The 23,397-nt window shown below is 44.6% G+C and overlaps 1 protein-coding gene across 8 annotated transcripts in view; it reads left to right on the forward strand.

The window, feature by feature from the left end:
- The window catches only part of MARK2 (microtubule affinity regulating kinase 2), a 729,699-nt gene that overhangs the window by 23,484 nt on the left and 682,818 nt on the right, over positions 1–23,397 (forward strand). For 7 of the 8 annotated variants that reach the window (XM_056527185.1, XM_056527187.1, XM_056527194.1 and 4 more), the window contains exon 1: positions 11,626–11,979. The exons of the other annotated variant lie outside the window; for it this stretch is intronic. In XM_056527185.1, coding sequence (XP_056383160.1) covers positions 11,908–11,979 — 72 coding nt within the window. In that variant the 5' untranslated portion in view covers positions 11,626–11,907. Of the gene's footprint in view, positions 1–11,625; positions 11,980–23,397 lie in introns of those variants that run through there. 8 annotated transcript variants of the gene reach the window in all.

Consider the following 23,397-nt stretch of genomic DNA (forward strand, 5'->3'; position numbering starts at 1 on the left):
CAAAACAAAAAGCTAGGGTGTCCATGCATAGACCCACCGCCAGGATCAAAGGATGAACTCTCTCCATAACTCTACCCTACCTCTCACTCTATCGCTATCCCTTCATTAAACTAACCCTACACTTACCCTATCTCTATATGGCTGCCTCTAACCAAAATAAGGGTACTCGGCCCAAAAGGCCTAATGCCTAGGGCACATCAAAAGAAAACCCTCTCGATAGGAGAGAGGCCCTACTGGTACCAAGACTGCCATACTCCAAAGACCTGATCTACCTGAGGTCACCGGTGATATTCCTACAGACCTCAACCTCAGAGGATTTTCTGTTGGGTCGACACTAAACACCGTGCATTCCATGTGTAGTACCTAACCACTAAACTAAGAATAAAGTGCCCCTGTCTAGGCCACCCAGGGTCCTGAATGTGCCCCATAAGCCCACTCCGGATAGGTAAGGCCGGCAAGTTGACTCCAGCCGATGGAAGCATTCACCCTGTTGTAAACCCCTATATTAAATGGACGATGAAGCAGGAAGTGGTCCATGCTTTCCAGCGTGTCCCCGCACTCTTCTCGGGGACATCCCCAGTCAACAGAGCTCCTGTACTTCAGATTGTCCCTTACATATAGCTTCCCCTGAAAGCAGCGCCAGGCCAAGTCCCAAAACTTCTGGGGGATCCTTCTCATGTTCAAAAGGTACAACCCCACCCTCAGATCCCGACCAGCACCAGAGGTTTCTGGAAGTGGGTCAACAGAACCAGTTTGTCAAGGAACTGCCTTGACTGGGTCCTGATCTCCCAGACCCCACCGACGTATCGCCTTCAGAGCCAGGGTAGCATAAGCCGGAAGATATCCATGGGGTGTACAGAGGTCCTTCACTCGCCCTCCGCTCTCCCATTCCTGGAAGAAAGGCCAAAACCATTCCCTGCTGGAGAGTACCCACGGAGGAACCCTCTCTTTACAGAGGTTTGCGATGTTAGCTTTCAAGAACGTGTTCTTAAAGAACACCACCGGGTTTACCATAGATAAACCCCCTAGTCTCCTCCTCGTGCGGTGCGTAACCTCCCTCTTGACTAGGTTCATCCTGTTCCCCCATAACAGTTGGAAAAACAGGCTGTAGATCCTAGTGTAGTAGGCCTCTGGCAAGGTACATACACTGCCCAGATAGATAAACAAGGGGAGCAGGTACAATTTGATCAGGTTTACCCTTTTCCTGAGGGTCCAAGACCAACCCTTTCACTTGTTCACCCTCTGAGTGGCATCCTGGCACTTACCATCCCAGTTTTTGGTGGGATAATCATCCTGGCCGAATGTGATGCCTAAGACTTTTGCCAATGGTCCGCGACTCACCCTCCTAAGGAAGGGATCGATCGCGAACACATAAGAGCGGGCTCAAAGGACAACCCTGACTGACTCCGGACCCCACCTCAAAAGAGTGGCCAGTTCACCAGCGGGAAACTCTCTGCCCCTGCATACAAGATCTTAAGCCAATTAACAAAAGTACTCGGTAAGCCATATTTCAGGAGGATGGACCAGAGGTACTCATGGTTCACCCGATCAAATGCTTTGGCCTGATCCAAGGACAGCAAGTACCCCTTCTAGAGACCTGCACTACTCCGCTCCACTGCCTCCCTGACACTAAGGACAGCACTTGACGTGCTTCGGCCTGGAACAGTGCAGTGCTGGGCCTCCGAAAGGAGCCGGGGCGCAAACTTCACCAACTGATTAAACAGTATCTTAGCCAGAAGCTTCCTGTCTGTATTGAGAAGAGCTATGGGCCTCCAATTCTCAATATGGCTGGGATCTTTACCCTTTGAGAGAAGAATCAGGGCTGATCTCCTCATTGACTTTGGCAGAGTGCCTGAGGAGAGACATTCACTCAATACCTCAGTCAAGAGGGGAGCTAAAGACTCCTTAAAGGTCCTGTACCACTCGGATGTTAAGCCATCTGGACCTGGTGACTTCTTAGGGGCAAGTCCCTCGATCGCCAGTCTCCCTTCCTTTTCCCTGATCTCTTCTGCCAAAAAGCCAAGAGAGGGGTCTACCCCTGGCTCAGGAATAGCTTCAGCCTGGAAACCCAACATATCCAGATCCTTCCTTCCCAATAGGTGCGAGTAGAAGGATCTGACTACCTCCAAGATCCCTGGTCTGGACCGATTCAAAAATCCCTCTCAAAAACCAAAGACTAAAAACCTTTCGTACTGACACCTCATCAGCAAGGATTTCACTCTGGAGATATCCTCTCGGCTACCTCCAGTCGAGACTAGAAGCTTCGAGTTTCCTCCTCAGACCCTGATACAGGTGATACCTGTTCAGGGACCTGAGGCTCGAGAGCTGGCGGAAGAACGCACGCAACCCGCTTCTTGAATATCTCCCACCACTCTGACTTACTACTACATAGGCCCAGTAAAGGTACCTGACTCCAATAACCTTTACCCATCCGGGTGGTCTCTGAAACATTCAAGGAAAACAAAATCATACAGTGATCAGAGAACTCCACCTCAACCATGGACACTGCGGAAGAAATGGCTTCCTCCTTCAAATAAAACCAGTCTAACCTAGACCTGCAGCTACCTCGATGAAAGGTGAAACCCACGTGGCCTGAGGGGCTCCAGATGTGGGCATCCTCTAGGCAAGCTTCCCTAACTATATTATTTGGGGCCACATAGTCATAAGTCAGCTGATTATTGGAACCTCTCCTATCTTGGGACCTCGTGACATTATTGAATTCCCTTCCAAAAAATCACTTGCCAACTCGTAAAAACAGAGGGTTTAATCTTCTTAAAGATATCCTTATGGCCCCACCTGGTTTGTGGGGCATAGATGTTAATTAGCCGGAGCTCTTGTCCCTTCATGAAGACATCTAAGATAAGGCACCTCCCCATTTTTAACTCAATAACCCGTCTGCATTCAACCAGAGCAGTAAAAAGGACTGTCACCCCACTATACGGCTCAGCCACAAGAGACCAGTGGGAGGGACTGCACCGCCACTTTCTTCTGGCTTTAACCAGAGAGGCTAGATCTGACAACCTGGTCTCCTGTCAAAAGAAAATGTTGGCTTCAACACTGCTGAGAAAATCAAAGGCTGCAAATCTAGCCATATCAGACTTTATGCACGCAGTTAATAGATGCCAGCGTCAATGGGGTGAGTGCCGCCATCCTGGGTGATTGAGTTAGACGGCCTACTATCCCTTACACCTTCTTCCTCTCCTTTCCCCCATCGAAGTCAGAAGAAGATCCCTTACCCCTTTTTAAATGGGCACTGTCATGATATTAAAAATAATTGATATGTTGTAGTACTTAAGTACTACAACATATCTCTAATATACTTTAACCCCTTAAGGACTTAGCCCTTTTTCACTTTAAGGACTCGGCCGTTTTTTGCAAATCTGACCACTGTCACTTTAAACATTAACTCTGCAATGCCTTTACTTATTCTGATTCAGAGATTGTTTTTTTGTAACCTATTCTACTTTTAAATAGTGGTAAAATTTTATGGTAACTTGCATCCTTTCTTGGTGAAAAATCCCAAAATTTGATGAAAAATATGAAAATTTAGCATTTTTCTAACTTTTTGAAGCTCTCTGCTTGTAAGGAAAATGGATATTCAAAATATTATTTTTTTTTTGGTTCACATATACAATATGTCTACCGTATATACTCCAGTATAGGCCGAGTTTTTCAGCACAATTTTTCGTGCTGAAAACACCCCCCTCGGCTTATACTCGAGTGAACTCCCCCACCCGCAGTGGTCTTCAACCTGCGGACCTCCAGAGGTTTCAAAACTACAACTCCCAGCAAGCCCAGGCAGCCATCGGCTGTCCGGGCTTGCTGGGAGTTGTAGTTTTGAAACCTCCGGAGGTCCGCAGGTTGAAGACCACTGCGGCCTTCAACATCATCCAGCCCCCTCTCACCCCCTTTAGTTCTGAGTACTCACCTCCGCTCGGCGCTGGTCCGGTGCTGCAGGGCTGTCCGGTGAGGAGGTGGTCCGGTGGGATACTGGTTCCGGGCTGCTATCTTCACCGGGGAGGCCTCTTCTAAGCGCTTCGGGCCCGGCCTCAGAATAGTCACGTTGCCGTGACAACGACGCAGAGGTGCGTTCATTGCCAACGTACTCCTGCGTCATTGTCAAGGCAACGCCTCTATTCCGGGCCGGAAGCGCGGAGAAGAGGCGCCCCCGGTGAAGATAGCAGCCCGGACCACCTCCCCACCGGACCACCTCCTCTCCGGACAGCCCTGCAGGACCGGACCAGCGCCGAGCGGAGGTGAGTACTCAGAACTAAAGGGGGTGAGAGGGGGCTGGATGATGTTGAAGGCCGCAGTGGTCTTCAACCTGCGGACCTCCGGAGGTTTCAAAACTACAACTCCCAGCAAGCCCGGACAGCCGATGGCTGCCCGGGCTTGCTGGGAGTTGTAGTTTTGAAACCTCTGGAGGTCCGCAGGTTGAAGACCACTGAGGGCGAATGATGAGAAGAGGATGATGAAGGGGGGGGGTGGGGATGATGAAGGGGGGGGGGGTGTGGGATGATAAGGGGATGATAAGGGGATGATGAAGGGGGGATGTGCGGGATGATAAGGGGATGATGAAGGGGGGATGTGTGGGATGATAAGGGGATGATGAAGGGGGGATGTGCGGGATGATAAGGGGATGATGAAGGGGGGATGTGTGGGATGATGACAAGGGGATGATGAAGGGGGGATGTGTGGGATGATAAGGGGATGATGAAGGGGGGATGTGCGGGATAAGGGGATGATGAAGGGGGGATGTGTGGGATGATGAAAAGGGGATGATGAAGGGGGATGTGTGGGATGATAAGGGGATGATGAAGGGGGGATGTGTGGGATGATAAGGGGATGATGAAGGGGGGATGTGTGGGATGATAAGGGGATGATGAAGGGGGGATGTGTGGAATGATGACAAGGGGATGATGATGAGGATGTTAATGACGGGTCTGGATGATGACAGGGGGGGATGAGGTATTTCCCACCCTAGGCTTATACTCGAGTCAATAACTTTTCCTGGGATTTTGGGTTGAAATTAGGGGTCTCGGCTTATACTCGGGTCGGCTTATACTCGAGTATATACGGTACTTTATGTTTGCATCATAAAATTTATGAGTTTTTACTTTTGGAAGACACCAGAGGGCTTCAAAGTTCAGCAGCAATTTTCCAATTTTTCACAAAATTTTCAAACTCGATATTTTTCAGGGACCAGTTCAGTTTTGAAGTGGATTTTAAGGGTCTTCATATTAGAAATACCCCATAAATGACCCCATTATAAAAACTACACCCCCCAAAGTATTCAAAATGACATTGTCAGTGTTTTAACCCTTTAGGTGTTTCACAGGAATAGCAGCAAAGTGAAGGAGAAAATTCAAAATCTTCATTTTTTTACACTCGCATGTTCTTGTAGACCCTATTTATGAATTTTTGCAAGTGGTAAAAGGAGAAAATTTTTACTTGTATTTGTAGCCCAATTTCTCTCGAGTAAGGACATACCTCATATGTCTATGTAAATTGTTCGGCGGGCGCAGTAGAGGGCTCAGAAGGGAAGGAGCGACAAGGGGATTTTGGAGAGAGAATTTTTCTGAAATGGTTTTTGGGGGGTATGTCACCTTTAGGAAGCCCGTAGGGTGTCAAAACAGCAAAAAAAAAATAAAAAAAAACTAAAAAAAAAACACATGGCATACCATCTTGGAAACTAGACCCCTCAGGTAATGTAACATGGGATAAAGTGAGCCTTAATACCCCACAGGTGTTTCATGACTTTTTTGCAAATGTGTAAAAAAAATATATAAAAAAATATTTAAAAAAATAAAAAAAAAAATTTACCTAAAATGCTTGTTTTCCCCAAAATTTAACATTTTTAAAAAGGGTAATAGCAGAAAATACCCCCCCAAAATTTGAAGCCCATTTTCTCCTGATTCAGAAAACACCCCATATGGGGGTGAAAAGTGCTATGCTGGCGCACTACAGGTCTCAGAAGAGGAGGAGTCACATTTGGCTTTTTGGAAGCAAATTTTGCTCTGGGGGCATGCCGCATTTAGGAAGCCCCTATGGTGCCAGAACCGCAAAAAAAAAACCACATGGCATACTATTTTGGAAACTAGACCCCTCTGGGAACGGGGAACAAAGGTGTTTCACGACTTTTGCATATGTTAAAAAAAAATATAAATAAAAACTATTTTAATTTTTTACCTAAAATGCTTGGTTTCCCAAAAAAATTACATTTTTAAAAAGGGTAAAAGCAGAAAATACCCCCCAAAATTTGTAACACAGTTTCTCCCGAGTACGGCGATACCCCATATGTGACCCTAAACTGTTGCCTTAAAATACGACAGGGCTCCAAAGTGAGAGCGCCATGCCCATTTGAGGCCTAAATTAGGGACTTGCATAGGGGGTGGACATAGGGTTATTCTACGCCAGTGATTCCCAAACAGGATGCCTCCAGCTGTTGTAAAACTCCCAGCATGCCTGGACAGTCAGTGGCTGTCTGGTAATACTGGGAGTAGTTGTTTTGCAACAGCTGGAGGCTCCATTTTGGAAACGGTGGCGTACCAGACGTTTTTCATTTTTATTGGGGAGGGGGGCTGTGTAGGGGTATGTGTATATGTAGTGCTTTTTACTTTTGATTTGATTTTGTGGTAGTGTAGTGTTTCACAGTAGTTTCTCGTTGGCAGTTTGAGCTGCAGCAGAAAATTTGCCGCAGCTCAAACTTACATGGGCGGAGGTTTACAGTAAGTATCCGGCTGCGAGTGTACCCTGTACGTTCACATTGGGGAGGGGGGGGGGGGAACATCCAGCTATTGCAAAACCACAACTCCCAGCATGCACTGAAAGACAGCTGTAGGCACACTGGTTATGTATCACTGAATTTGTGACCTAACTCAGTGTTTCCCAACCAGTGTGCCTCCAGCTGTTGCAAAACTACAACTCCCAGCATGTACGGTGCATGCTGGGAGTTGTAGTTTGCAACAGCTGGAGGCACACCAGTCGTGAAACACTGAGTTAGGTAAAAAAAAAAAGTTTCACAACCATTGTGCCTTCAGCTGTTGCAAAACTACAACTCTCAGCAGTCACCGACAGCCAACGGGCATGCTGGGAGTTTAGTTATGCAACCAGCAGATGCACCACTACAACTCCCACCATGGACTTTAGCTGTTTGTGCAAGCTGGGAGTTGTAGTTATACAACAGCTGAAGGTACACTTTTCCAAAGAAAAAATGTGCCTCCAGCTGTTGCAAAACCATAAGTCCCAGCATGCCCATAAGGGAATGCTGGGAGTTGTGGTGGTCTGCCTCCTGCTGTTGCATAACTACAGCTCGTAGCATGCCCTTTTTTGCATGCTGGGAGCTGTTGCTAAGCAACAGCAGGAGGCTGTCACTCACCCAACTGCTGCTCCCCAGGTCAGTCCGCCGCCGCCGTTCCTGGGGCCCTGATCCCAACAGGGACGCCGGGGATCGGGGTCCCCAGCTGCCGGGGTCCACGTCCCGCTCACGTGCTCCGGAAGAGGGGCGGAGCGGGTTGCGGGAGCGACACCCGCAGCAGGTGCCCTGATTGGTCGGCCGGTAAACCGGCCGACCAATCAGGTCGATCGTGAGGTGCCACCTCACCCTTGCTGGCTATTGCTGTTCGGGGCCGTCAGACGGCCCCAATCAGCCAGTAATTCCGGGTCACTGGAGACCCGATTGACCCGGAATCGCCGCAGATCGCTGGGCTGAATTGTCCAGCGATCTGCGGCCATCGCCGACATGGGGGGACATAATGACCCCCCTTGGCGATATGCCATGATGCCTGCTGAACGATTTCAGCAGGCGTCCGGCTCTGGTCCCCAACCGGCTAGCGGTGGGGACCGGAATTCCCACGGGCGTATGGATACTGTGTCCTTAAGGACTCGGAATGCAGGGCGTATCCATACGCCCTGCGTCCTGAAGAGGTTAAAAAGTGATTTTAAACCAGTTTAAAATCACTTTAAAATTCGGCCACTAGGGGTCACCCTCCTAGTGGCTGAATGCATTTGGCAGTGACGTCACTACAGAATTTCGACTCATTTAAGCCTGGCAATGAGTCAAAATTCAGTCACTGCGGTGCTCGCTTCCGCCTGTCAATCAAACAGGCGAGAGTGAGCATGCTGATAGCTGCGGCTGCGCGCATTGGCCAGCTCCACTGGCCTCGCGCACAGCCCCGACCGCCCCCGTTACCCTGTCCCTGTGCCCACTAGCGGTGTCACAAGAATGCCGAACGCGGCTCTTTTACCTGTCCCTGTCAGCTCTCAGGGTACGGGAACAGATTTAAAAGCCTCGCGTGCAGCTATGTTAATAACATAGGGCTAACGCCAGGCTCCTAGCGCTGCCTACGTTAGCCCTACGCTATTTGCGTAGTGCTGCGCCTGCGCAGTACTAAGTTAGCCGTACGCGAGGCTTTTAAATCTGTTCCCGTACCCTGAGAGCTGACAGGGACGGGGAACAGAGCCGCGCTCAGCATTCTTGTGACACCGCTAGTGGGCACAGGGACCCCTGATGGTAGCGCTCGCGGGAGGCATTCTTGTGACACCGCTGGAAGAAAAAAAACGGTATCCGGTTCATACCGGTACTGTATACCGCCCAGCACTAGGCATGAGTGTTATTTATCTAATAGGGTGCCTCCAGCTGTTTCACAACTACAATTCTCAGCGTGGCCTGACAGCTAATAGCAATCATGGCATGCTGGGAGTTGTAGTTGGGAAACAGCTGGAGGCACCCTATTAGAAAAATAACACTCATGCATAGACTATCTGAGGGCGGAAGCAAGCACCCAGCAAGGCGTCGGTGACGTCGCACCTGCTGAGAAGCGCTGCTTCCTGCCCTGCTTTATAGAGCAGATTTAGAAGCACAAAATCTGCTCTATTAAAGCGATTAAAAATCTTTTTTTGAAGCCAGGTAGGGGGATAGGGCTAGATTACTACTGGGTAGGGACATATTAGATTACATAGTACTTGGTGGGTGTTACCCTTTAAGGTTCTGGGATAAATCCATCCCAGGATCTATACCTTTTGAAATCCAGTTTCCTTCCCTCCTGAGGAAACCACCTCAGGGGTAGAAGGCTCGGCACCCCCTGGAGGCTGCACCACCTCCCGCCCCTCCTACTCCCCCTCAAGAGGAGGAGATGAGATAGTAGTATCCCAGAGGGCCTCATACCGATTCGAGAGGACGATGAGAGGGTCTGAGACAGGGATGTTCCTTTTCAGGTCTGGGGCTATAACAGAAGAGGCGGACAGAACCTACTTACTCTTTTCCCTTTTTCCTCCTCTTCTTTTTACGGTCACCATTTAGTTTCTGCCCTCCCGCCTACTCCTCATCCACTGTTTCGTATTGGGAAGAACTGGAGGAGAGGGAAATCTCACCCGCCTCTCTGCAAATTCTCCCGGTCTCTTCATCCAGCTCAGTCTCACAACAAACCTCAGATTGCTGACCAACCGAGCCCGTGCCCAGAAAGGGACCCAGAGCTACCCCTGGCACCCGGGAATTCTCCTGGACCCTCTCCAACTTGCACTTCTCTGCCCCACTGAGGCAACTGACAGGCTCTCCCCAGCAGGAGCGGTTGCAGTGTAGGCAAAGGAGCGCGGATATCAGCTGAAAGGGTGACCTAAGTCACCACACAAGTTACACCTAATCTGCCCACAGGTGGCTGTCATGTGACCCACCCCACAGCAGAGGGCGCATATCTGCTGAGTGCAGATTGCACTGAAATGGCTTGGGTCACCACACTTGTGACACAGCTTCGGCTGCCCTTGGTACAAGACCTGAATACTGTCGCATCCAAGGAAGGTGGCTGAAAGGATACGGGCGACTGTGTTCTCTGAACGCCTGAGACGGACTGAAAACGTCCCGGCCCCAGACCAGATCCAGTTTTCATCCAAAATTCTTTCGGAAGACGTCTGTCGCCTCCCTGTACCTGCCCAGCCAGGCCATGATATCGTAGCATGAAAGTGATTCATTACGGGTTAATACAGTCACCTTCTTCTGCATGCTTTGGCGGGATACCGCTTTTACAGCAAAATCCCGCCATCCGGGCTCATTCTTCATCAGCTCATATTTAGACCAGAAAAGATCAAGTCCCTCTGGCCTAAAAAAGCTGACGTCAAACTCAGAAGAGCGGAACAGGTGGATCAGGGCAAAGATGTCCCTTGCCCTGAAACCTATCTGGAGAAGAAGCTCCACCACCTTGCCCCTTTGGGGGAACGCATCATTGCCAGTCCACACCAGACGGGCCACATTCCTGCGGACTGCCTCCTGCCCTGGTGTATGGAGGGACCATATGATCTCTCCATCTTTTTCTCGTAACGCACAAAGACAGTATAGGGGTGAAGGCCCACGAGTAATCAGTGCAAAATTAACCAAAAAGTAAATAAATGACAGGGCCAGGACAAGCTAATACAGCAACCGAAAGCTGCCCCTGGTACAACAATTGAGGTCCTTGGCTAGAACTGCAATCAGCATATGGATAAGATAAAAAAACAATAACCAAATAAATGCCAATACACCAGCAGGTTACGCATAAGGCGAGGGCCCAAAATCAAGTAAAGAAGCGTCTACAGGTGACAGGCAGGCTAGAGAAAGCGGGCAGAACTGCGAAACGGATGTTACCTCAGGCAGTCAGTCAACTAAGCTGATCATATATCTCTACACCACTCCCTGGCATTTATTTTAATTTAATAATAGACAATTTAATCTGTCACTGGGTGATTACAATGTTCTCTTTATCTGTTTTGTTTGGACGTTTATTAAATGTCTGATAATGTAGAAAGTTTGTATATAAATACTTTTTATTTAATTTTTTTTATCAAGATCCTCCTGTTGTAACCTATGTGTACTTGTACTTTTATTAAACAGTAGTTCTACTGGTTTCTCCTGCAATGTTTAACTCTGGGGGCAGGGGACTTTTATTCTTGCATTCTTTAGAGTAAGAGGAGGGAGGAAGCAAATAGCCTACTATAGCTCTGTATGTGCTGCTTACTGATGGTTTGTTCTGAAAGACTGTATTGTTATTGACTGGTGGTAGAATAAAAATGTTTAGGTAACCTAAGCACTTAATTATGTTGACGCAGAGACATTTTGTAACCAAAAACCCTTGTTGCCAGTTTCTGTGCCTGGAACAACAGCAAGGTCTTTTGCTTATCTGTTTTTTATTTTTTTAAACCAGACTTGCAAGTACATGCTTTGTTCTTTGTGTAGGCACAGGGTCTTTCTGGTCTCAGAAACTTTTAGTATATTCATATGTAAAGGTATTTGTTTATAGTGTTTTACTTCCTTCATTACTTTAAAATTATATTGTAGAAAGCTGCTGTTAATCTGTAGCTTGAAGCATCATGTGTTGTGGGAATTATTTGTGGGAAAACGAAGATGAGTGTTTTATTTATTTTATTTATTTTTTTCCCAGTTTACTCTTTGCTTGGTGGCATGAGAAGCAACAGTCAGAAAAGGCAAGTGTCTTCTAGAAAGAGGAGGAGCAGAACTTGTTGGTTGAGGGGGTTGGGAAAGGAAGAATTATCTCTCTCTCTATCTCTCTCTCTCTCTCTCTCTCTCTCTCCTCTCTCTCTCTCGCAGTTTAGTTCATGAGAACTGCATTGTCTCAGCTGCTGAGCACTAGCATTGCATGCAATGATGTCAGCTTCTATCTTGCCAGCTTTACCTGCCCTAGTAAGGAGGGGACAGGTCAGGCTCTCCTCCCTTGTTGCGTGATACTTCAGGGTGTTAACTTCCTGCTTTCTAGTTTAGTAAAGAAGGGAACGTGAGCAAGCTAGTAGGTGTACCTCCCTTCCCCCTGTTAAGAAAGTCTGGGACTGACAGATTAAAGGAAGAAAAAAAATCAAGACAATCTGGCTACAGCATTTTTTTATTTTTTTATTTACATGAGAGGAATTAATTAAAAAGCCAACATGTTAGAGGATATAGCAGCAAAGCGTCGTGATCATCCTGACTCCTGTACAAGCCCACTGCTTTCTCTTGAGGTTTGTAATCATTTTATGTTTTAATAGAGGTGTTCTGTGGTCTGAACCTTTATCTAGCTGTTATCTATTATCTATCTAGCTGCTTTTTGGATTAAGCATGGCTGGGGTTGTCGGTAAGCTTCTTTAATGTCGTCATGAAACCTGTTTAAAGCATGCAGTAGGAAGAATGAATGTTATAGATTCATATCATACCTTATATCTAAATGTAAATTTATGGAATGTGTTGTAGAAACTAGCATTAGCTGGCCTCAAGACTTAGGGATTGTTTGACTCTGTGGACTTGTATGATCTGGTTACCAATCTGTACCATGGTGTGTTGGATTAATCATTAAACCCCTTTTCTAGAAGTTCTAGAAGTTCATGCTGTGTAATACTAATTATGACTCAGGGCTGTGCTGATTTTGTAGATGATGAGGATGATGTTGTTGTTGTAGTGGAGCTTAATATCTCTCCCTGAGAAAAATACTTGTTACCACTGTAGTGTCTAATGGGTGTAATTATAGGCATTGTAGGCCTCGTTAGAGTCCTAGTAAAGTGAATGCTGTCATGCAATGTAGTACATGGTGGAACTGGGTTATTAGATGTTCTGAATGCTATACTATTCTCGATTTTACCATTTGAAAGGAATTTAAAAAGTTACCCATTAAGAATACAGGTAAAACTCGAAAAATTTTAATATCGTGCAAAGTTAATTTCTTACTCATTACATGCAAAGCAAGATAGTTCAAGCCGTGATTTGCCATAATTGTGATGGTTATAGCTTACAGCTCATGAAAACCCAAAATCCCCAATATATTATATGATTTGGGGAACCATGTCATCTGCTGGTGTTGGTCCACTGTGCTACACTAAGTCCAGGGTCAACGCATCCGTCTACCAGGAGATTTTGGAGCACTTCATGCCTTCTTTTGTTTTGGGTTGCATTAATGAAATACAATGGACTTTTGCACAATATTCTAATATTCTTATTTTTCAAGTTTTGCCTGTATATTTAACTTCCATATTTAAATAGTTTTAGAAATGAGATCCAGAAATTGTATACTTGTGTCTGAAGAGTGACGTAAAGTTAAATATTCTGATAGTTCTGATTTTTGCCTTGTGAATTAATTCTAAAGAGGCCCAGTCATCACAGGAACCTTATGGCCAAAAGATGACTCCTTACAGGACTGATGATAGTTGGCATACTTACCGTATAACTTTGTCCAGAGGTTTGGCTCTTAGCCCCAAGTTATAAGTGGGAACCCACCCACTGTAAGTATCTATATTGGGCATTGATCCTCTGAAGGATTTTAATATCAATACTTAATTAGATAAGTTGTAGGTGGAATTTGTTTTAAATAAAGTTTGTTGTATAAAAGGGAGGGGGGGGGGGTCACCTGTGATGTCAAAGGTCGGGAGTAAGCATTCTTGTCGGTGTGAAACGGCCCATTGGCCATTTTTATCTTAGACCTATCCTGTCTGAATAAAAGGAGAAAATGCAATGTGAGTACCATCTTTCGTTCTACTAAGGAGTGATAAGTGGGAAGGGGGGGGGGTCTCTGAAGTCTTAAAGAACATGTTTTTATAAATGTGTGAACTTGTCTCATCATGACTGACTTAATAATTTTAAGTAGTGCTGCTGTGTTCCAATAAACTTTTTTGTTTCAGTGCTGAACTTTGACACATTGGCCCCTAATGAATTTATTAGTAGATTTACAACATAACTGTGTTATAGATGCACAAGTAGGATCCCAATCCCTTAAAGGAAAACTGTCATCCTGATCACCCACACTAAACCAAATATATTAGGTTATATTGTGGGTGATCAGGAGTCCAAAGAGGTGTCACTTACGAAATTCGTCCCAGTGGTTCCTATTACCCAGAGAAATTGCCTTGTTGTGCGTGCAGAAGGCAGTGCTCTGCTGGCTGGCCGCCACTGCTTCTTTCTCTCCCCTCTACTACCGTCCTCTCTATTAGCATATTGATATTATGCTTTCCACATCCTAGTGATGTTCTACTATGAATATGCTCATAGAGAGGCCGACAGTAGAGAAAAGAGAGAGAGTTGGGTTTAGGGTGGGTGATCAGGGTGACAGCTTTCCTTTTTTAAAGGGGTACTTTGCCCCTAGACATCCTTTGGATAGGGGATAAGGTGTCACTCCACACCCCCTTGGGATGTCACACTATGCCCCGGTCACAACCAAGCATTCTTAACATAATGTTCAGAACGCCAGGTGCTGAATGGAGATTGTGGGAGTCCCAATAACACTTGGCACTCAGCTTATAATTTTTTTTAAATCTAAATGGCAGTGATGTTTCCGTCAAAAGCCCTTCATCAGACAATCGGACTATGTACCATAGAACAAGATGCCCAAAAATTAAAACATATATGGATATACAGAATCAAAAGTACAAAAAAACATTTATTTTTCAAAAATACACATAGAATAACATTTTGTTTATATTTCATGTCTACTTATATTATAAAGAGTACATCACCTAAAGTCCAAATAATGTCAACAAAATAATAGATATGTCAGATGATACTGAGAATAGAGGAGCATGTTTGCATACAGCTGGGAACAAATTCTATCCATACCAATGTGAGGGCTTGTTTTTTTGCACGACTAATTGTACTTTGTAATAACACCTTTCATTATACCATAAAATGTACGACTCAGCAAAAATGCCTATGTGGGAAAAGAAATAAGAAAATCGCAATTTTACAACTTTTGGAGGGTTTCATTCTTACGCTGTATACGAAGGCTAGGTTCACACTGCGAAAATTTCCCGCCAGGAGATTCCAAGTGCGGCCAGTGCCAACTGAATCAGTGGGCGCTAGGACGGTGTGGACGTTGCGGTCCCCAATAGACTGCAATGTGTTCAGTGAGTATTTCCGCCTGAAGAATGAGTGGCGTTGCTCTGGCGGAAATTTTTTAAGCGGATTTTCCGTTCACAAATTCAGTTTCCAAAATTCTGAAGTGTGAATTTGTGAGCGGAAAACCCATTCACTAGGCTTGTGCATTTTAGCAAGCAGAATTTCTGCCTGCAATTTCAACGCTGAATTGCAGGCGGAAACCTGTGAACCTAGCCTAAACTGTAAATCTGACATGTTTGTTTTAATCGTATTGACCCACTGAGAAAATAATGTTTACATGGTTTTCTATTGTATTTCTTTTAAAAAAACTTTAGGAAAATTAATATGCTTAAAATTGCCTTAGTCTGACCCCCTATAACTTTATTTTCCCATATACTGGGCTGTATAATTTTTTGCACAGTGATCTATAGTTTTTATCGGTACCACTTATATGATGTGACTAAAACCAGCAATTTTGGGTCATGAGCTGTGTCCCCTTTTTCAATGGTGGAAGTTCAGAAAGACTTTCTGAACTTCCACTATTGAAAAAGGGGATTCAGCTCCCCGAAACGCGTCTGGTGTTAAGACAACCCTGCACATCATCCGAGACAATCCTTACCGCATTGCCGGTACTCACCTACCCTTCCAGCGCTGCCATACGCTGCTACGATCGCTAGGCTTCACACGCTGCTTCCCAGGTATCATCTCCGACCCCCCCAGCACCGGATCCTATCACCCCCTCCTACATTTCTCCCGTGCCACCGGGACAGAGGGACGTGCATCCAGATCGCAAGCACAGCCGCACGCATCTGACGACACACACTGTGTAGCCGGTAAGAGGCACTAAGTGCCGGAATTATATAGCGATTACCCTCTTGCATTCAGTCCCCGTGCCGCCGGGGTAGAGGGGGCATCGCCTGTATCTCTGCACCTAAAAGTATTTTTAGTGGGCCCCAATCTGGGAGGCTCCAGCGCTACTGAAAACTGCCCTATTGGATTATTAACTTTTTTTTACCATGCACTTTCATCTGGATTAATCCCGGCTCCTATAATATGACTTTACAGTATAACTAAACAGATACTGTTTGCACTGTCCCATTGTCCCACTTTCATTGTCTAATTGTTGAAGTGCAATATCACTGTTTATATTTTATTTTTATTTTTTTAGTATTTTATTCCATTGTAAACATTTTATCTAGGGACCAGTCTGCGACAAGGGCCCCGCTGCAGACCTCACATAATTATCTAAATGTCATTATTTTATACTATTTTAGACACCTTTTCTCTTTATTTTTCTCTTCTTTCTAATTTCAAATTTTTGACCATATATCTTTTACTCTTACCTAGCCTAGCAGGACTGCCTCCATTTTTATACTACCAGTAGGCTGTTTCCACTTGTCTTTTTTTTTTTCTGGCAGTTTTTGGAAACCTGCCACTGCAGTTTTTGAGCCAAAGCCAGAAGTGTATTCAAAGGAATAGGACATTTAAAGGAAGAACTTACACTTCTCTTCCCTTATGGATTCACTTCTGACTTTGGCTAAAAAAAACTGCCAGAAAAAAACCAAGTGGAAATTAGCCGTACTCTTATTTGGCACATGGGTATGTGCAACGCAGCATCCTCGGTATAGGTTTTCTCCTCTTTTTACGTTGAGCTCCCACATTTATTTTTTATTTTTTGTATACTCTAAAAGAACAATATGACTGAAATATTTCTTACATTATAAGATCATATTCCCTGTTGAGACCTCTGGGCTCAAGTGTTTTCATTGTGTATATCCAAAATGCTTCCTGGATTTTTAACTCCTTGGGGACGGAGGGCGTATGCATACGCCCTCGAGGCCCGTCACTTAAGGACAGGGGGTGTATCCATACGCCCTCCATATTTCCAATCACCGCAGCTCGCTGGGCGGTGATTGGAACGGGATGCCTGCTGAAATCATTGAGCAGGCATCCCGTGACATCGCCCAGGGGGGTCATGAGACCACCCCATATCGGCAATCATTGCAAATTGCTCGTCAATTCAGACGAGCGATTTGTAGCGATTCCGATCCCCACCAGGCAGGGATTGGAATGGGATGCCTGCTGAAATCATTCAGCAGGCATCCCGGCACAATGTCGGGAGGGGTCCTGAGACCTCCCCATATCGGCAATCGCTGCAAATGGCCGGTCTATACAGACCGGCGATTTGCAGCCTTTCCGGGCATTCAGGGGTCTCTCATAGACCCAGTGACCTAGATGTAAAGGGTCACGTGTGGGGTAGCACACGTGACCTAGCTGGCCTCATTGTTAGCTGTGAGAGGAATCGGTGATGATCCTCCCACAGCCCTTTGATTGGTCTGTACGAATCAGAGTATATTAGGGCAGGCATATTTTTTTTTACTTTTGGCTATACTCTGGGTGGCCATCCCTAAACGGTTACCTGAAAATGCGGTTACCTGAAAAATATTCACGGTACCCAATTTGCTAATTATTATGAAAATTGCAATTTTTTTTTTCTTTTTTCAAAAAACTACCCTTCATCCATTCCTGGAAAATAAATCTAGGAAATGCCCGTCCATTCAAAATATGGTCACATGTGGCTGTTTCCTTTTTTTTTTTTTTTTTTTTTTTTTTTTTTTTTATTCTCCTCTGAATGTATTTAACCGTCAGGCCTCAAATGCACAGTGCTCTCTCCTTCGCTGAGCGGTGTGCGCATTTTCAGGTAACCGTTTAGGGATGGCCACCCAAAAAAAACATTTCCATAATGATGAAGCATAGGGTTTGTGACGGGCACACGTTTTACTTTTGCATATCAGTTGGAAAATTGCAATTTTCATTTTTCCAAAATACATTTCATCCTTACCTGGAAAATAAATTTAAGAAACACCCGACCGTTCCAAATGTCCACTTTACCCCTATAACTCTTCCTCAGGGGTTGTACTTTCTGTAATGGTGTCACATGTGGGTGTTCTTTTCTTTTATTTTCCTCTGAATGTATGTAACAGTCAGCTACTGATATCAATGCCATAGGCCTCAAATGCGAACTCAAATTGTTCTGAGGCTTGACCCATGATATGTGCCCGCACAGCATGTTGCGTCCACATATGGGTTTTATTTTATTTTTTTACTCAGGAGTAATTGGGTTAAAAAATGGGGATTTTTCTCCAATTAACCCTTGTAAATTAGCAACATTATTGGTAACATTTTAGTGAAAAATAACACACTTTTCGGTTTTACAGCCCACTGATCCAAAAACCTATGAGGTGTAAATACTGTCTTTACCCCTTGTTACATTCCTTGAGAGGTGTCATTTCAAAATTCAGGTCACTTGCCAGGTTTTTTTATTTTAGGTCAGAAGCTCTGCCATTGCAGGGCAAATCCCCACTTTGGCCTCAAAGGTGCTCGGTGCTCTCTCACTCATTAGCCCAGTTGTTCACCCGCACAGCACGTTACATCTACATATGTGGTATTTCCTTACTCGGGACGAATTGGGCTCCAACTTTGGGGGGCTTTTTCTCCTATAATGTTAAAAATGAAAAATTTTGTAACAGTAGCAATTCACTGTTAAAAATCTGATTTTTAATTATTACGGCCCACTGTTCTGAAAACCTGTGAGTTGTAAATACTCACTGTACCCCTTGTTACATTCCTTGAGGGGTGTACTTTCCAAAAAGATGGCACAGTTGGAGGGGATCCTCTGTTCTGCCACCATGTGGGGCTTTAAAAATGCACATGGCCCCCAACTACAATTCCAGCCAAAACAGCGCTCCTTCTCTTCTGAGACCTGTAGTGCGATCACCGAGCCGATGTCAGCAGAGAGCACTGTGCTCATGATGTCAGCAGACAGCTCTGTGTTTCAAACGGAAAAGAATTTCCACTGTATTATTCAGCAGCTAATAAGTACAGGAAGGATTAAGATTTTTTAACAGAAGTAATATACAAATCTGTTTTAACTGGCACCAGTTTGTTAAAAAAAAAAAAAAATTCACCGGAGTACCCCTTTAACCCCTTAACCCCTTAAGGACTCAGCCCATTTTGGCCTTAAGGACTGACAATTTAATTTTTACGTTTTCATTTTTTCCTCCTCGCCTTCTAAAAATCATAACTCTTTTATATTTTCATCAACAGACTAGTATGAGGGCTTATTTTTTGCGCGACCAGTTGTCCTTTGTAATGACATCACTCATTATATCATAAAATGTATGGCGCAACCAAAAAACACTTTTTGTGGGGAAATTAAAACGAAAAACGCAATTTTGCTAATTTTGGAAGGTTTTGTTTTCACGCCGTACAATTTATGGTAAAAATGACATGTGTTCTTTATTCTGAGGGTCAATACGATTAAAATGATACCCATTATTATATACTTTTATATTATTGTTGCGCTTAAAAAAAAATCACAAACTTTTTAACCAAATTAGTACGTTTATAATCCCTTTATTTTGATGACCTCTAACTTTTTTATTTTTCCGTATGTGGCGGTATGGGGGCTCATTTTTTGCGCCATGATCTGTACTTTTTTTTGAAACCACATTTGCATATAAAAAACTTTTAATACATTTTTTATAATTTGTTTTTTAATAAAATGTATTAAAAAAGTAGGAATTTTTGACTTTTTTAAAAAAAAATTCGTTCACGCCGTTCACCGTACGGGATCATTAACATTTTATTTTAATAGTTCGGACATTTACGCACGCGGCGATACCAAATATGTCTATAAAAAATGTTTTTTACGCTTTTTGGGGGTAAAATAGGAAAAAATGGACGTTTTACTTTTTTATTGGGGGAGGGGGATTTTTCACTTTTTTTTTACTTTTACTTTTACATTTTTTTACATTTTTTTTTACACTTGAATAGTCCCCATAGGGGACTATTCATATCAATACCATGATTGCTAATACTGATCTGTTCTATCGGTCATCTCCTGGAGACGCCGGGAGCCGGACGGAGGAAGAAGAGGGGACCTCCGTCCGGCGTTCTGAACGATCGGATCCCTGCAGCAGCGCTGCAGGCGATCCGATCGTTCATTTAAATCGCGAACTGCCGCAGATGCCGGGCTCTGTATTGATCCCGGCACCTGAGGGGTTAATGGCGGATGCCCGCGAAATCGCGGGCGTCGGCCATTGCCGGCGGGTCCCTGGCTGCGATCAGCAGCCGGGATCAGCCGCGCATGACACAGGCATCGCTCCGATGCCCGCGGTTATGTACAGGACGTAAATGTACGTCCTGGTGCGTTAAGTACCACCTCACCAGGACGTACATTTACGTCCTGCGTCCTTAAGGGGTTAAGGACCAGGCCAATTTTCACTGTAGGACCAGAGTGTTTTTTGCACATCTGACCACTTTCAATTTAAGCATTAATAACTCTGGGATGCTTTTACCTATCATTCTGATTCCGAAATTGTTTTTTCTTGACATATTCTACTTTGTTATTGGTAAAATTTTGTCCATACTTGCATCATTTCTTGGTGAAAAATTCCAAAATTTGATGAAAAAATTGAAAATTTAGCATTTATCTAACTTTGAAGCTCTCTGCTTTTAAGGAAAATAAACATTGTAAATAAGTAACATTTTGATTCACATATACAATATGTCTACTTTATGTTTGCATCATAAAGTTGACATGTTTTTACTTTTGGAAGACATCAGAGGGCTTCAAAGTTCAGCAGCAATTTTTTTCCAATTTTTCACCAAATTTTCAAAATCGGAATTTTTCATAGACCAGTTCAGGTTTGAAGTGGATTTGAAGGGCCTTCATATTAGAAATACCCCACAAATGGCCCCTCAAAGTAGTCAAAATGACATTCAGTAAGTGTGTTAACCCTTTAGGTGTTTCACAGGAAAAGCAGCAAAGTGAAGGAGAAAATTCAAAATCTTCATTTTTTACACTCGCGTGTTCTTGTAGACCCAGTTTTTGAATTTTTCCAAGAGGTAAAAGGAAAAAAATCCTCTCAAAATTTGTAACCCAATTTTTCTTGAGTAAGAAAATACCTTATATGTGTTTGTCAAGTGTTCGGCGGGCGCTGTAGAGGGCTCAGAAGGGAGGGAACGACAATGGGATTTTGGAAAGAGAATTTTGCTGAAATGGTTTTTGGGGGGCATGTCACATTTAGAAAGCCCCTATGGTGCCAGAACAGCAAAAAAACAAAAAACAAATGGCATACTATTTTGGAAACTACACCCCTCAAGGAATGTTACGAGGGGTAACGAATTTAACTTTTTGTTAAATTCGGATGTGTAAATGAAGAAAACATTTTTTCTTCACTAAAATGCTGGTTTTTCCCCAAATTTTACATTTTTACAAGGGGTAATAGAAAATTACCCCCAAAATTTGTAACCCCATTTCTGAGTATGGAAATATCCCATGTGTGGACGTCAAGTGCTCTGCTGGCAAACTACAATGCTCAGAAGAGAAGGAGCGCCATTAAGCTTTTGAAAAGGGAATTTGTTTGGAATGGAAGTCAGGGGCCATGTGCGTTTACAAAGCCCCCCGTGGTGCCAGAACAGTGGACCCCCCCCCACATGTGACCCCATTTTGGAAACTACACCCCTCACAGAATTTAACCCCTTAAGGACGCAGCCCTTTTTCGCAATTCTGACCACCGTCACTTTACAAATTAATAACGCGAAAACGCTTTTTCCGAATGTTCTGATTCTGAGATTGTTTTTTTGTGACATATTCTACTTTATTTTGGTGGTAAATTTTCGGTGTTACTTGCATCCTTTTTTGGTGAAAAATCCCAAAATTTCATGAAAATTTTGAAAATTTAGCATTTTTCTAACTTTGAAGCTCTCTAATTGTAAGGAAAATGGATATTCCAAATAAATTTTATTTTTCTTCAAATACAATATGTCCACTTTATGTTGGCATCATAAAATGGACATATTTTTGCTTTTTGAAAAAATGAGAGGGCTTCAAAGTAGAGCAGCAATTTTCAAAAATGTCATGAAAATTGCTAAATCTGAAGGGACAGATGTTACAGAACTACAACTCCCAGCATGACTGGGCAGTCGAGGCATGCTGAGAGTTGTAGTTTGGCAACATCTGGAGGGCTACTGTTTGGGCACCACTGTAACAGTGGTCTCCAAACTGTGACCCTCCAGATGTTGCAAAACTACAACTCCCAGCATGCACAGACAGCCTTTGGCTCTCTGGGCATGCTGGGAGTTGCAGTTTGGCCCCCCTAGTGGTTGCCACAGTAAAGATCGATTTACTTTCACTTTCAATTGCTGACAACTCCGATCAGCCCTATTTTCCGGGTGATCGGGTCACCAGAGACCCGATCAGCCCGGAATTGGAGAAAATTGCATGTCTGAATTGACATGCGATTTTCTCCGATCGCCGACATGGGGGGGTCTCAGAACCCCCCTGGGCGATGTGCCAGGGTGCCTGCTGAATGATTTCAGCAGGCACCGGCTCCGGTCCCCAACCGGCTAGCGGTGGGGACCGGAATTCCTACGGGCGTATGGATACGCCCTGCGTCCTTAAGGACTCGGAATGCAGGGCGTATCCATACGCCCTGCGTCCTTAAGAGGTTAATCAGGGGTACAGTGATCATTTACACCCCACTGGCGTTTGACAGATCTTTGGAACAGTGGGCTGTGCAAATGAAAAATTACAATTTTCATTTTCACGGACCACTGTTCCAAAAATCTGCCAGACACCTGTGGGGGGTAAATGCTCACTGCACCCCTTATTACATTACATGAGGGGTGTAGTTTCCAAAATGGGGTCACATGTAGGTATTTTATTTTTTTGCATTTATGTCAGAACCGCTGTAAAATCAGCCACCCCTGTGCAAATCACCAATTTAGGCCTCAAATGTACATAGTGCGGTCTCACTCCTGAGCCTTGTTATGCGCCCACAGAGCATTTTACGCCAACATATGGGGTAGGGATCGATCGATTAGCTATATGGCCGATATTATCGGCCGATAATCACGATTTTGGGCATTATCGGTATCGGCAATTACCTTGCCGATAATGCCCCGCCCCCAACGCACCGCAACGTCCAAAATATATATAAGGGGTAAAAGGAGAAAAAGCCCCCCAAAATTTGTAGTGCAATTTCTCCCGAGTACGGTAATACCCCATATGTGACCCTAAACTGTTTCCTTGAAATACGACAGGGCTCTGAAATGAGAGCGCCATGCGCATTTGAGGACTAATTTAGAGATTGCAGAGGGGTGGACATAGGGGTATTCTACGCCAGTGATTCCCAAACAGGGTGCCTCCAGCTGTTGCTAAACTCCCAGCATGCCTGGACAGTCAGTGGCTGTCCAGAAATGCTGGGAGCTGTTGTTTTGCAGCAGCTGGAGGCTCCGTTTTGGAAACGCTGCCGTACAAGATGTTTTTAATTTTTATTGGGGGGGGGGGGGGCAGTGTACATGTTGTGTTTTACCCTTAATTATGTGGTAGTGTAGTTGTTTTTAGGGTACTTTTGGGTTACGGTGAGTTTCCTGCCAGGAAATTTACTGTTAACCTGTCCGTGTGGATATACCCTGTACATTCACATGGGGGGGGGGGGGGGGGGGGGGGTGTGGGGGGGGGATAAACCTCCAGCTGTTTCAAAACTACAACTCCCAGCATTACTGACAGACCG

Source organism: Hyla sarda, chromosome 6 (assembly GCF_029499605.1).
Source record: "Hyla sarda isolate aHylSar1 chromosome 6, aHylSar1.hap1, whole genome shotgun sequence".
Classification (NCBI taxonomy): domain Eukaryota; kingdom Metazoa; phylum Chordata; class Amphibia; order Anura; family Hylidae; genus Hyla; species Hyla sarda.